This window comes from Seriola lalandi, unplaced genomic scaffold (assembly GCF_002814215.2).
Source record: "Seriola lalandi dorsalis isolate HSWRI2012SDOR001 ecotype SW California unplaced genomic scaffold, Sedor1 jcf7180002054579, whole genome shotgun sequence".
NCBI classification, from domain to species: Eukaryota; Metazoa; Chordata; class Actinopteri; order Carangiformes; family Carangidae; genus Seriola; species Seriola lalandi.
The window spans coordinates 612,864-625,079 of record NW_019525132.1 but is presented as its reverse complement, the minus strand read 5'-3'; the positions used below and the strand labels follow the sequence as shown (position 1 = coordinate 625,079).

The 12,216-nt window shown below is 39.4% G+C and overlaps 1 protein-coding gene across 4 annotated transcripts in view; it reads left to right on the top strand.

Annotated features, from left to right (window-relative positions):
- Positions 1 to 12,216, top strand: part of LOC111663618 (protein PHTF2) — a 51,001-nt gene that overhangs the window by 7,255 nt on the left and 31,530 nt on the right. For all 4 annotated transcript variants that reach the window (XM_023417880.2, XM_023417881.2, XM_023417879.2 and 1 more), the window contains one exon: positions 7,042 to 7,122. In XM_023417880.2, the coding sequence (XP_023273648.1) occupies positions 7,078 to 7,122 (45 nt within the window). In that variant the 5' untranslated portion in view covers positions 7,042 to 7,077. The remainder of the gene's footprint in view (positions 1 to 7,041; positions 7,123 to 12,216) is intronic.

Here is a 12,216-nt window from a genome sequence, read left to right as displayed (position 1 = left end):
ATACAACCGATTACCCGAAACCAACCCAAGTCATTTGCAATAACACGAGACATTAAGAGTGGAAAGAGACATGGTGAGTGTGTGAAAAAAGTCAGAGGGTGGTAGGTTTCATAACCAATAGCATAAAATTGTAAAAAAAAAGAGAACAATTGTAAAAAAAAAAAAACAAAAAAAAAAAACAACAAAAAAACCCAAAAAACAAAATCGTCATCTAGCACACACACGACTTCCATATACACACCCACTTTCCATTAGACACACTCAAAACACACTCACATTGTCACCACACCCTCACTCTCAACACGTCAGTCTTCAGCTGTAGTGATTTTACTTGTGTGTCTTTGTGGACTAAAGAACTACTTTTACTGACTACATGTACAACCACACACACACCCACACACACACACACACACACACACACACACACACAAGCTAAACTGTAGAAAACTACACTGGATTCCTCATTGACGTGTATGTGCGCGCATGCGTGTGTGTTTCTAAATGACTGTGGTGGTAGTCACTGCTTCTGTCTATGAAACACTGACTGGTATTAAGCATTTTCACAGAGACACTCGTACAGTCATTGTGCAGGTTGCATTGATGGTAATCTTGGGGTTTTCATGATTTTTCTATCAGTATGATGAATTACCATGATTTCCCATGTTTTTTTTTTCACCTATAAACAGTTTTTGTTTTCTGAAAACTGTATCATGATATCTAGCAACTAATTATCTGGAAGTAGAATTTGTCCATATTGCCCAGTCGAGAGGTAGAGAGGTAAAGATGCTTGATAGTAGAGCTTAAAGATTTTTGAGGCATTTTGCACGAATGTCCTTTTTATAGACGAAATGATGAGAAAATAATTGTTGTTTGGCCACATGTGAATCCTCAGGCCAAGTTTGAAATACAGCACTTGAAATAAATATCTGAAGTGTGTAAAAGTTACACAGACGACAGGCAGCTCATATTGAAAATAGTGTGTTCTTAAAATGATGGTTGTAAATGGTAAAAAAACAAAAAAAACAAGACACATGAATCAGTATCAGAGACGTGTTGAGGTTTGATACCCAGCCCTGTTTAGCACAATAACAAGTTTATGATCACCTTCCACATATCCATCCCTACGAGATTTAAATATAGAGTGTAGGTGTGAGCTTTGCAAGACAAGAAACGCTTCGGATGTGATAGACTTAAGGTTTGAAATCAGTTTTGAGATGCACACACTAAGAACCACCACTATTAATAATAATCCAATCTGTTGTTACATTATTCAGAAACATTAAGGTCTTAACCTCAGTGGAAAACAACCCTGTTTGGGAAATAGTGTGGTTTCGTCAAAGTACCTTTTTACCCCCCATGAAGGCAGCATGAGGCCACATTGACATCACGTGCACATGCGCACACACACACACACACACACACACACACTCAAAACTCAACCTTTTTCTTCCACTGACCTTCATCCACATTAACATTCATACAGTAGCTACAACAGACATATGGCTAATCACACTCAGCCATTTCCTGCACACACATACACCCACACACCCACGCTCACTCTCTCTCACACACACACACACACACACACACACACACACATACACACTAGGGCATATAAAGAGCTCTCATATAAACTGTGGCCTACATAATACATGCTGTCTTACTTGACTGCTCTCTCTCTCTCTCTCTCTCTTTAAATGGGTCAGCTCATTGGTCAGACAGACTTGGCAAGCCAAAGAGCTGCAGACTGTGTGTGTGTGTGTGTATTAGTGCGTGTGTGTCGGGTTGTTATCGACGTTGTTAAATTCTTTGCAAGCTTTGTAATGGGGTGCGTTTGTGAGCAAAACTTTCTCGTTGCCACCGGAGTTACTGTTAAAAATGAAATGAAAGATGAAAACAAGTAATTTAAAACTTTAAAATTATGAGATATCTGATCATATATTCTTTCTTTTTCTTTTTTCGTTTGAATGTCTGTGAATTCAGCTTCCTGTGATGAGAATATAAGTATAATGTCTGTGTGTGTGTGTGTTTCTGTTGTCTGGGTTCCCTTCCCTAAATACCCTTTAGCAAACCACAATGTATTTTGGGAACACTGAGAGTGTGTGGTTTCGGAAAAAGTATGTTAGGAAATAACTACCAGCCTATTTCTTCTTGTTATGTTTTCCAGCATAAATGATAACCTAGCATTTTACAGCTAATCCTGTGTCTGTAGCTGTATTAGGCAATGATAATGCGTCTGTGTTTGTTTGTGTCTGATAATATGTGTGAATCAGTGTTGCCTTCACTGAGGTATGATGGAGGGATTTCGAGGCTTTGAACAGCCTGTTTTTGTTATCACCGTCTCTGGATGGGGAGGATTTAAGCTCTTAAATCTGTCACAAAGTCTGAGAGAGTTAAAAAACAGAAACCCTGCTGTTTGTGGTCCAACTCTGCTAATGACGGAGTGTCGCTCTCGTAGGTTTGTCTGTCTGGGATAAATGTGTGGTCATGCTTACGATTGTTGTTTTGAGGTTGCGCAATTTGACGGTTTGTCACAGCGGGTCTTGTTGCTCGACAACAAGCCATTTTCAGTGTGCACTTCAGCGATGCAATCTCTTATATTCTTACATAACAATTTTCAGAAATAATTTTTGTCTGCTAATGTGCGTAAGTTTTACTTTAAGGGGAAAAAAAAAAAAGAATCATCTGGTCACCAAACATTTTGAAGATGTTAGCTGTGGCTTTGAGACTTTTTTTATTAAAGCTTATATAATGTAAGCAATTCATCAAATATTCATAAAATACCTGATGCATAAGCAAGATATGGATACAGTCCTGTTATATGTAATTTTATACTATGAAATTCATACATATCTTGATATAGTTATTGATATTTTATGGTAAATGGAATTGGAAACTGATTATGGATACAATCGAAGTCTCTGTTTTTGTCTAATCCAAAAAAGAGTTTTATTTTTTAGGACTGCAAGCTGCTTTCCCCTTTGGTATCTTAGAGTGCTAACACCATTCCTGTGAAATGAATGTTTTAAATCCATGTTCCTCTCATCGCAAACTATTAAATCTCTGTTGGAGCTGTGAGAGCAGTGTGTAAATGTCAGTTTGTGACGGGAAGGTGACTCTCGTGTGTGAATGAGAAATAAACTTATCTCAGTGTTTATGTTAACAGAGGAAGTGGAACAGAGAATACTTGTCTTGCTATTTCACCCTCCATATTGTGTTTGCTCTTTGCATACAGCCTCCTCCTTCCTCTCTTGATCTGTCCGTTATTCCTTTCTTTCACCGCCTCTGTCACCATCTCGTCACTCAAGTTTTGATATGAAGTCTTTCATTGACACTAACCCACTTACTTGTGTAACCACTGCACATAAAAAGAACAAACCAGCAAAGTGCCCACTCTTTCTTTCTCCCTTCTTCTCAGTCTTTCAAATTTAGGTTGAAATATGTTTCGTTTGTATGATCATAAATAACAGTAGAAGGCAAATGTGGTTTATGTCAGGAATGGTTTGGTTCAGCAGTGGAGGATGGAGGGAGGAGTGATGATCGTAATTGTAGACAACAGCAAGCAAGAGACTTTCTTCCGGTTGCTAAAAATGTCTCTTGCCTTCTGGGGCGAAAGTGCACGTACACATACACTCTATCACACACACACACACACACAAAGAAATTGGTATATACCAACACTTCTGCAACTGTGTGCAGCGTGCATGTAGCACTTATGGGTTTCAACTGAGTGCTTTGCAATTCTGCATTTTTGTGTGTGTGTGTGTGTGTGTGTGTGTGTGTGCTACTCTATTAGCAGACTACTATGCGTGATGTAGAAACAGTTCACACTTGGCTCGAGTAGAAACCTTTGTCTCCTTCCTGCTTTTGAGCTTCACATTCTTCACATTGACACACAGCTTGGACTCACTCTACCGCAGCTTTGAACACGAGGACAACTCACACTCTCACACCAATACTACTCTATTTGAAGTGGCAACTTTATCACACACACAAACACTCAGTGTTGTGGTTTGGTCGTTGGCAGATCAGCTGTGGAGCTGTTAAACGGTCCTGTAGTACGGTCTCACATACATTTCTTTGAAAGCAAACTGCGCCACAGACTGAATGTGACTCATGAAATAATCTTCATGGCTTTATTTTGGTGAAATATCTGAAAAGTATCAGCACATGTTAGCACAAAGATATTTCGAAGTATCTACCATGGAATTTGCATATAAAATGACTGAGGCTCTCCTGACTCATTTAAAGAGAACCATTTCTAACAAGAAATCTTATTCTCTGGAAATTAAACAAGCCTTCACATGCAAAGAAGGATGTCTTCACTCTGCTTTGTCAAATTAAATGTTCAACATTGAGTGGAAAGCTTGTGAGTAAAAGCAGAAAAAATGAAGCAATGTAAATACATGTCATGTTAGAAAAGCTAAATTGAAATAGGAGAATTAATGAAGACACCCCCCCCCCCCCCCCCCAAAAAAAAGGTAATCATTTCTGGAATATTTTAATGGATTGAGTCATATTTGCTGGACTTGTTCCCGCTGCCTGCTGAGTCAGCCTGGCCTGAAGCCACTGCCCTCCACCTATCTTCATCTATCTGCTCCTCCATCTCATCCACTCACACAGCAGGACAGCACTGCAGTTGCATAACAGAGAAATAGAAAAGAGACTGAAAGAGAGAGGAGGAAGGAGCAGATGCAGAAAGAGAAGAGGGAAGGAGAGTGGCTAGCCGCAAAGTCTCCATGTTTTTTCACTTAACAGCTTATTAACCACATCATCTTCTCCCTGTCTTCCTTTTCCACCTGCACTAACTCAGATGTTTCTACTCCTGTTTAATTCTTTACCAGCACAAAGTGTTCGCAGCCCTCATGTTATTACTGAGTATGTTTCAGACATTTTTATACACACATCTATGAACAAAATCTGTTAAATGTTACATTAGTAAAACAAGCAAAAAATAACTCCCTTTTGTTATTCTCAGTGTCAAATAACACAGATGTTCGGACTTGTACAGAAGGCTCCAGTACATCACTTCCTGCTCTTTTACTTTTTTTTACCACAACAAACAAGTTCCCATCTCCTCCATCGCCAGAAGATCCTGTTTCAAAGACAACCCAGTGTAATGACACAGGGACTGTAACACTGACACACTGCAGGCCTAATGTAGACTGTGCTCTCTGTCATGAGAATCCCATCAGCGACCCATATACTGAGATAACATATGGTTTCTGTTTCTGTGGTGGTCAGTCATGAATGTTAGCAGATGTCATATAGAGTATACTGACTATTGCATGTAATGTAATATTAGCTGCAGACGTGAGAGGGCTTTTTTCCCCCCAGTGTAAATAATAGGGATTGGCATTTTTAGTAATTTCAATATTCGAGTACTCTCGGTACCTTACGAGCGAGTACTCGATTACTCGCAAATGATATATATATGTATTTTTTTGTTGTTTTTTTTTTTTTTTTTACCGTAAAAAACGAAAAACCACAGGTCCATGTCCGACTGGAAACACAAGCGGAATGTTAAGCTTGTGTTTCCAGTCGGACACGGACTTCCCTGACCAAGTCTACTGTTTGACTGTTGGAGAACATGATATGCAAGTTTAACGCCACATATCTTGAACTGCATGTTATTGTCGTTTTTTAAAAAAAAAAAAAAACAAAACATTTTTTAATCAAAGTATTTCCCGACATCACTTTCCCTAGTCACGACTGCCATGGTGCACGTAACGCTACCTTAGTTCAACTCAGGTAGCGTTACTTGCACCAAAAACAACACGTGCGCAGGTGCGCGAGTAGTGAAACGCTACTCGAATAATGACGTCAACAACGAGTACTCGAGTACTTGTACCCATCCCTAGTAAAGAACATGAAGTGATGAATCCACAGGTTTTAAGTAGAGAGAATAGAAGGTTCCTCGGCTGATGGAAAAAGGCCTGAACTAATGATTTGATATGTTTTTACAAAGCTCAGGTTGTAGTCAAAAAAATAAAGCCAAGATTCCTGCAGTGCCTGGTTACACATATAAACACAGATTTGATTCTAATGCGTCAACACTGTAGTCCTTCTACCTAATAAATAACTGCTGCTAAGAAAGTGTGTGCTCCAGTTTTCCTCTTTGGCTCAGTGTGAGACTACATTAATGTGTTTATCAGTTCAACAGTCCACAGGCTAAAGTACAAAATTAAAAAAAAAAACATAATTTGTGTCTGTATGATGCTAAATATTTATAATGGTTTCCAGATCACCAGCATCATGCCATGTTTTTTGGATATGAAGATAGTTGAGGAAGAGAGTTCATTCTTGAACTAAGAAACTGTAGTTTCAGCAGACTCAAGGTCAGCTTCCTTTTGGATCTTTCAACCACATCCCACTGTATGTGAGATCTCACTGTAATGACATTTTTGTTTTGGAGTGTTGTAGATTGTAGTTGTCATTTTTCTTCTTTTATTTTTTTTTTATTCACCATATAAATTTGTGGTTTTTGAGACAGGTTTCATCCACTATCTTGATTTGCCAATCTTTTTAATAGTTGTGAATCCGTATATCCTACATAATACTAAGGAAGTCGCTTACACACCCAAACCACTGCAGGGGATCGAACAACTGTACCCAGATTATCTCCTGTGTGTGTGTGTGGTTATGATTCAGCTTATTCACAGACCGGCTCATAGAAAGACTCTTTGTTTATGTTACAAGATGGGTGTCAAGGGAGACAACATGTTAAAGTGACTGGCTTTATTAGGGGGGTGAGTGATTCAGGAGCAACACGGCGGAAAGAAGAGATATGAATAGAGTGTTTGTGTCTTGTCATGTTTTTAGAAAAGGCAGAGTGAATGCCAAATCACAATAAATAAACACGTGTGTGCAAGTGTGTGTGTGCCTTCCCCTCCCTCTCTCCTTTGTCAGTTGTCAAGACACACCTGCCTACCTGCCTAGGTATATAGACTACGGTCCTCCTCCCTCTCACCTCATTACTCCGTCACTGACACTGCTCTCTCTCTCTGTCTCTCTCTGTCGCTGTGTGTTTTGTGTTTTCAGTCTAAGATGCCCTAGGCGGGGAGAAGGGAAATGTAAATGGCTTCCAAAGTAAAAGATGCTGTGGTGTGGTACCAGAAAAAGGTAAGATGCTGTTAATTTCTTACACTTGCACATTTCTTTCATTTTGCATTTTTGCAGTTCTCTGAAAAAAAAAAAAAAAAATTAATTAGAAATTTAAAGGGATAATAAGTGATTAAAAGGCAGTTCTTAAACTTCTACTTTTACTGTATTTTAACTCGCCATTACATCAAGGCTTTGGGATATAAGTGTCACTCCAAAGAGCCTTGCTGGTTAAATTCTGAATTTAATAAGCAGTCTGTCATTGCTGAAAAATGAAGGCCCTCATCAGGCAGCGAACGTTGTTGAAGCCTAGTTGGCTACACGTGTGTTTACACATATACACACATGGATGTACAGATGCGTCAGTATATGAAACACGTAAAGACAAGAGGCTCCTCAGACACCTCCTATAAATTCTTTTAAATGCCATAGAAATATAGAAAAGTTTGCCTAAAGAGAACAGACAGAAGAATGAGATCAAATACATTAAAAAAAGTTAGAATTTTTGACAAATTTATAAAAGAAAAAGAAAATCTAATTACTGTGTCTTTCTGTTGCCTTCAGCAGCATCTCATGGTTTTCATCAGTTGTCATATCAGATTTTAAATGATCATAAGTGCTAAGAAATCTGGAAAATTTGGACCATTTGGAAAAAAGTGACAGTAAATCTGCCTGAAATTCTATCAGAATTATGCAAAATGTGTCCTGTAAGTATTTAAACCTTGAATGGGCAAAATATGACGTTTACAGAGTGTGTCTTCTGTATGAATGATGAACTAATTACTACTACTACTGCTTCAAAAACCTTGCAACCAAGAAAAAAAGGAAGCTGGATACAAGTTCAAAAAGAGTTTGTGCACAAATTCAGTTTTTGCAGTTTCTATTGTTGCATAATATGGATTTTTGAAGCCAATATATATTTGGAAAAAAACCCTATTTAGAAGAAGAATTACGACCAATGTGCACTGAAAGCGAAATGTGCCAGTTCAGAAATAAAGGATGAATGAGTCAGTGGTCTCTGGCAGACAAACTAGATAATGGCAATGCTGTTTCTAAATGACCTGAAACTTATCTTTTGCATTTCACAGTAGCTGCTTCCTGTTACTTACTGTCCAGCACATACACTCCAGTATAGCTGCAACAAGATGATATGTGTTCACTGTTTGATTTTATCAGTGTAGGTCTGCGGATCACAGAGGACGGCAGAGCTGAGGCGTTTATTCATTTTCTTTCCTCAAAAGAGAAACTGAAGATGCAGTGTTACAACAGACGTTCTGATATTTGAGTGTGCGGACTCTCATTGATCCACCAGTGTTTTGGCAGTGAACTCTGCAGTGCTGTCAGCAGCAGCAGAGCCGGGCCGTTAGGCGCAGTGTGAAACCAGCCTGGTGTTGTGTGTCGTCTTGTTCCATCGTCTCAGATATCAGATCCTCTGTTGGACTCCAGTGCTGTCCCCCCCCCACCCCCCCCACCCCCCCTTTTAGCTCTCAGCTTACACTCTGTCTGTATGCCCAGCTCTCTGTCCTCACAGACCTGTCTCCCTGTTCTTACGATCCCGTCTGCCTCTTCTCTGCCCTGTCTGTCGGCCTGTTATTATTTCCTCTACAACCCCTCTCTCTATGCATCCGTCTGCCTTCATCTTTGTCTTTCATCTCTCTCTCTCTCTCTGATCTTCTGCTGGCACCTGGCAGATTGAGGCAACATAAGCTTTCACTGGAATCAGATCACGCAGAAGTTGACTCATGAGAAGTTACAAACTTTAATTAACGGTCCAAACTCTATGCACTACTTTATTTTTTCCCAGCTTTGTTTTTCGTTATTTTGGTTCTTAGATTTGTCCTAAGTTTAATTGCTGGTAACATTTAAAAGGTCTTAAGTCTTCAATTACGTCTTAAGATTAGTCTAAGAAACTAGATTAAAAGCGTGTCTGGGCAGATGCACACCAGTGACTGCAACCGCTGAGTCATGACCGGGTGAAGCTCTTTTTTAAGGAGCAGATCACATCAGTCTGACTGTCCTCAGGGCTTCTTCAACTCTTACGTATGTTTTAGACAAGTTAAGAGTTTTTCCCCCTCTGATTCCTGAATGTAAATGAGGTATGACACAGATACTCTATTGAAGATCATGTTTGCAGATTCTCCGCATCATAACCAAGGCTTTCTTGTCTGAACAGTTTGATTCACCAGGACAAGAAGATTTTATTTATCCCCAACAGTTCTGCTATCTCTGTTGGTCCTGGTCAATAACACAGCGGATAGGCGAGCCATGAAGGGCAAAAACAGGCTCATATCACAGTCTGTCTTGTTCGGCTCTGGCTTTGCTAAAAATACGAGAGAGCGAAAGATACTCCGAGGTTTGGCTTTAAGCGAACACCTGAAGTCCTGCCAAATAAAGAAGCACAACCCTCTGGAGAGAGTTTAAGTGTGCGTATTTTTAAATGAGTCTGTGGCTCCTAACAGGCCTCATGTGGTGGAAAAAAGGGTTGTTGTGTTTGTACCCTTGGCTCACATGAGTGGTGGTGCATTGTGTTATGTTGTTGATGCTTTCTTTGTGATGGAATCAGAGTGAGGACTATGGATAGGTCTCCCTCTGGGTTGGACCACCCACTCACCTCTGGTGATTTTTGGCTCTGCAGTTTTGATTGTAGTTGCTGAAGTTTTGAGATTGCTGCCGCTGACCTTTCTGCTTCTATCCCAGAACAATTGAGGGTCATGAAATGTAGTTCGTGGTGCTCACAGTATATGACATTTAGAAAAGGTGTCTTGTTTTCTGGATTATCCTCTGACTTCGCTGTGATCACAGTTTTAACTACTTTCTGACTGTTGACTGTTTTTTAAATGTCCTTTTTAATGCCGTGAGCACCATAAACAAAATTACATTCAGCTCAATGGCATTGATGTGGCAACAGGAATCTCACAGCTATCTTAAAAGCATTTGTATATTTATGTATGTTTGTTTAGTTTTGTGTTTTTTTTTATTTCAGAGATGTAAATACATGCCCACTAAGTGTATTGTCCACACAAAACAATCAGATCTTATCACAGTAAATGTGTCAATCTAACTAGGTAATAATAAAATTTGACTCTTAAAACTGGTGTATGTGTTACACTAGTGTTAAAGGTATAAAATGTAACCTTCCCACATTAAAACGTCTAAAATCGACGAAACCTATGTTATATATTTTTACGATACGCTTGGTTGTTTATATAACTATATATTGTAAAAAGATGAAGGAGAAACAGTGTTGGAGAAACACAGATTTTTAACTTGAAACTGCTTTATTCAGTGTTTTCACCAGATTTAATCCCCGGATCTGTTTGTTTTGGAGAGGAGGAGACCTCTGCAGATAATTCAGCTCCTGGTTAAAACCTCCTGAATATCTGGATCACAAGTTATCAGAGAAACAAGTCACACAGACTATTTTTAATGTGAAACTGCTTTATTCAATGTTTTTACCGCAGGGGTGGTGAAGAGAACAATTCCCATGATCCCACGCTGCGTCACGTCACCAAACTCTGTCTTTTGTTATTGTTTTCATTGAGAGACCCCTAGCGCAAAAAAATTTACATATTTTGTGTTTAACTGAAAGATGACTTTTGGGCTTGAGAGAAAGGTCCAGATTTCCAAACAGGTGAAGCTGAACAACCTCAGCTCTCCCGCCTCTCCCGCCGTTAGGCAGTGCCCCCATGAGTCACAGTATATTTCTGACTGTGCTGTCTGAAAACAGGCTGCAAATAGACTCTGTAATGTTTGTGTGGAGGCCTTTTTTTCTGACCACAGTGCCATGCCAAACCCATATCACAGTGAAGATGCATGTAGCCGTGCAGTCTATATCTGCCACGAGAGACTTTCTGTCTTTTTTTTAGCTCTGACACAGAGTTTGCTGATGCCAAGTGGCAAGCTGGTTGACAGCTTCCTATTTGGTGATATATTTGAGTTTAAAAGTTACACTGTAATAAATCAGCATATAGCTTCTTTGTGCGGCAAGTTTAAGGCCTAATTTAAGACGTAAGAAACACAGTTGCTCTGAGGTATTTGGGCGAGATCTGTGGATGGGCGAGTCTCAGAGGGAATATTCTCCATCAGTAAAGTCAGCTGTGTACATGATAGAACTGTTTCAGGACTCGGCTTTATTTAGAGAAGACATAAATGACCAAGTATTTGCTGCTTTCTTTTTTTGCTGCTTTTCTTTGTCTTACACGGCACGTAATGTGAATATCCTTTGGTTTGGACTCTTGGTTGAACAAAATAAAACAATTAGAGGACTGGGCTCTTGGAAATTAGGATTGTGAGAAATTTGAGCAATTTTTATCGTGTGATGTTCAAGAGCCAAACTGAAGAAGGAAAAAAAAAAAGTCACCATATTGTACAGTTATGTTCATAATAATAGCAGTGTGTTTTAAAAAGGTGAGTAAACCTCAAAATTCTTCACTGTGTACTGTGGCTTGAATTCAGTGTTTGCAGGACGTCTGACAAACTGTCTGTGGCCCTTAGGCCCAAAAAGAACAATCTTACTCTCATCAGTCCACAAAATATTACGCCATTTCTTTTTGGGCCAGTCAATGTGTTCTTTGGCAAATTGTAACCGCTTCAGCACATGTATTTTTTTTTAACAATGGGACTTTGCGGGGGCTTCTTGCTTGTAGCTTGGCTTCACATAGACGTCGTCTGATTGTTACAGTACTCACAGGCGATCTTAGATCTTCTTTGATCCTCCTGGAGCTGATCGTAGAGCCTTTGCCATTTTGGTTATTCTCCGATCCATTCGAATAGTCGTTTTTCTTTTTCTTTTTCTTCCTCGCCTTTCTGGTTTTGGCTGCCATTTTAAAGCGTTTGATATCATTTTAGCTGAACAGACTATCATTTTCTCTTCTTTATAGGTTTTCCCCTCTTTTATTAATTTCTTAATCAAAGAACGCTCTTCTTCTGAACAGTGTCTTGAACGACCCATTTTACTCTGTTTTTCAGGGACAAATGCACAGCCAGCATAAGCAGCGTCAGTTGCCTTGATCCTTAAATAAGGGCCACCTGTTTAACACCTATTTTTTTCACATAATCAATGACCTCAATAATTGAACTCGGCACTGCTATTTTTTTTGAACACGCCCCTTTCAG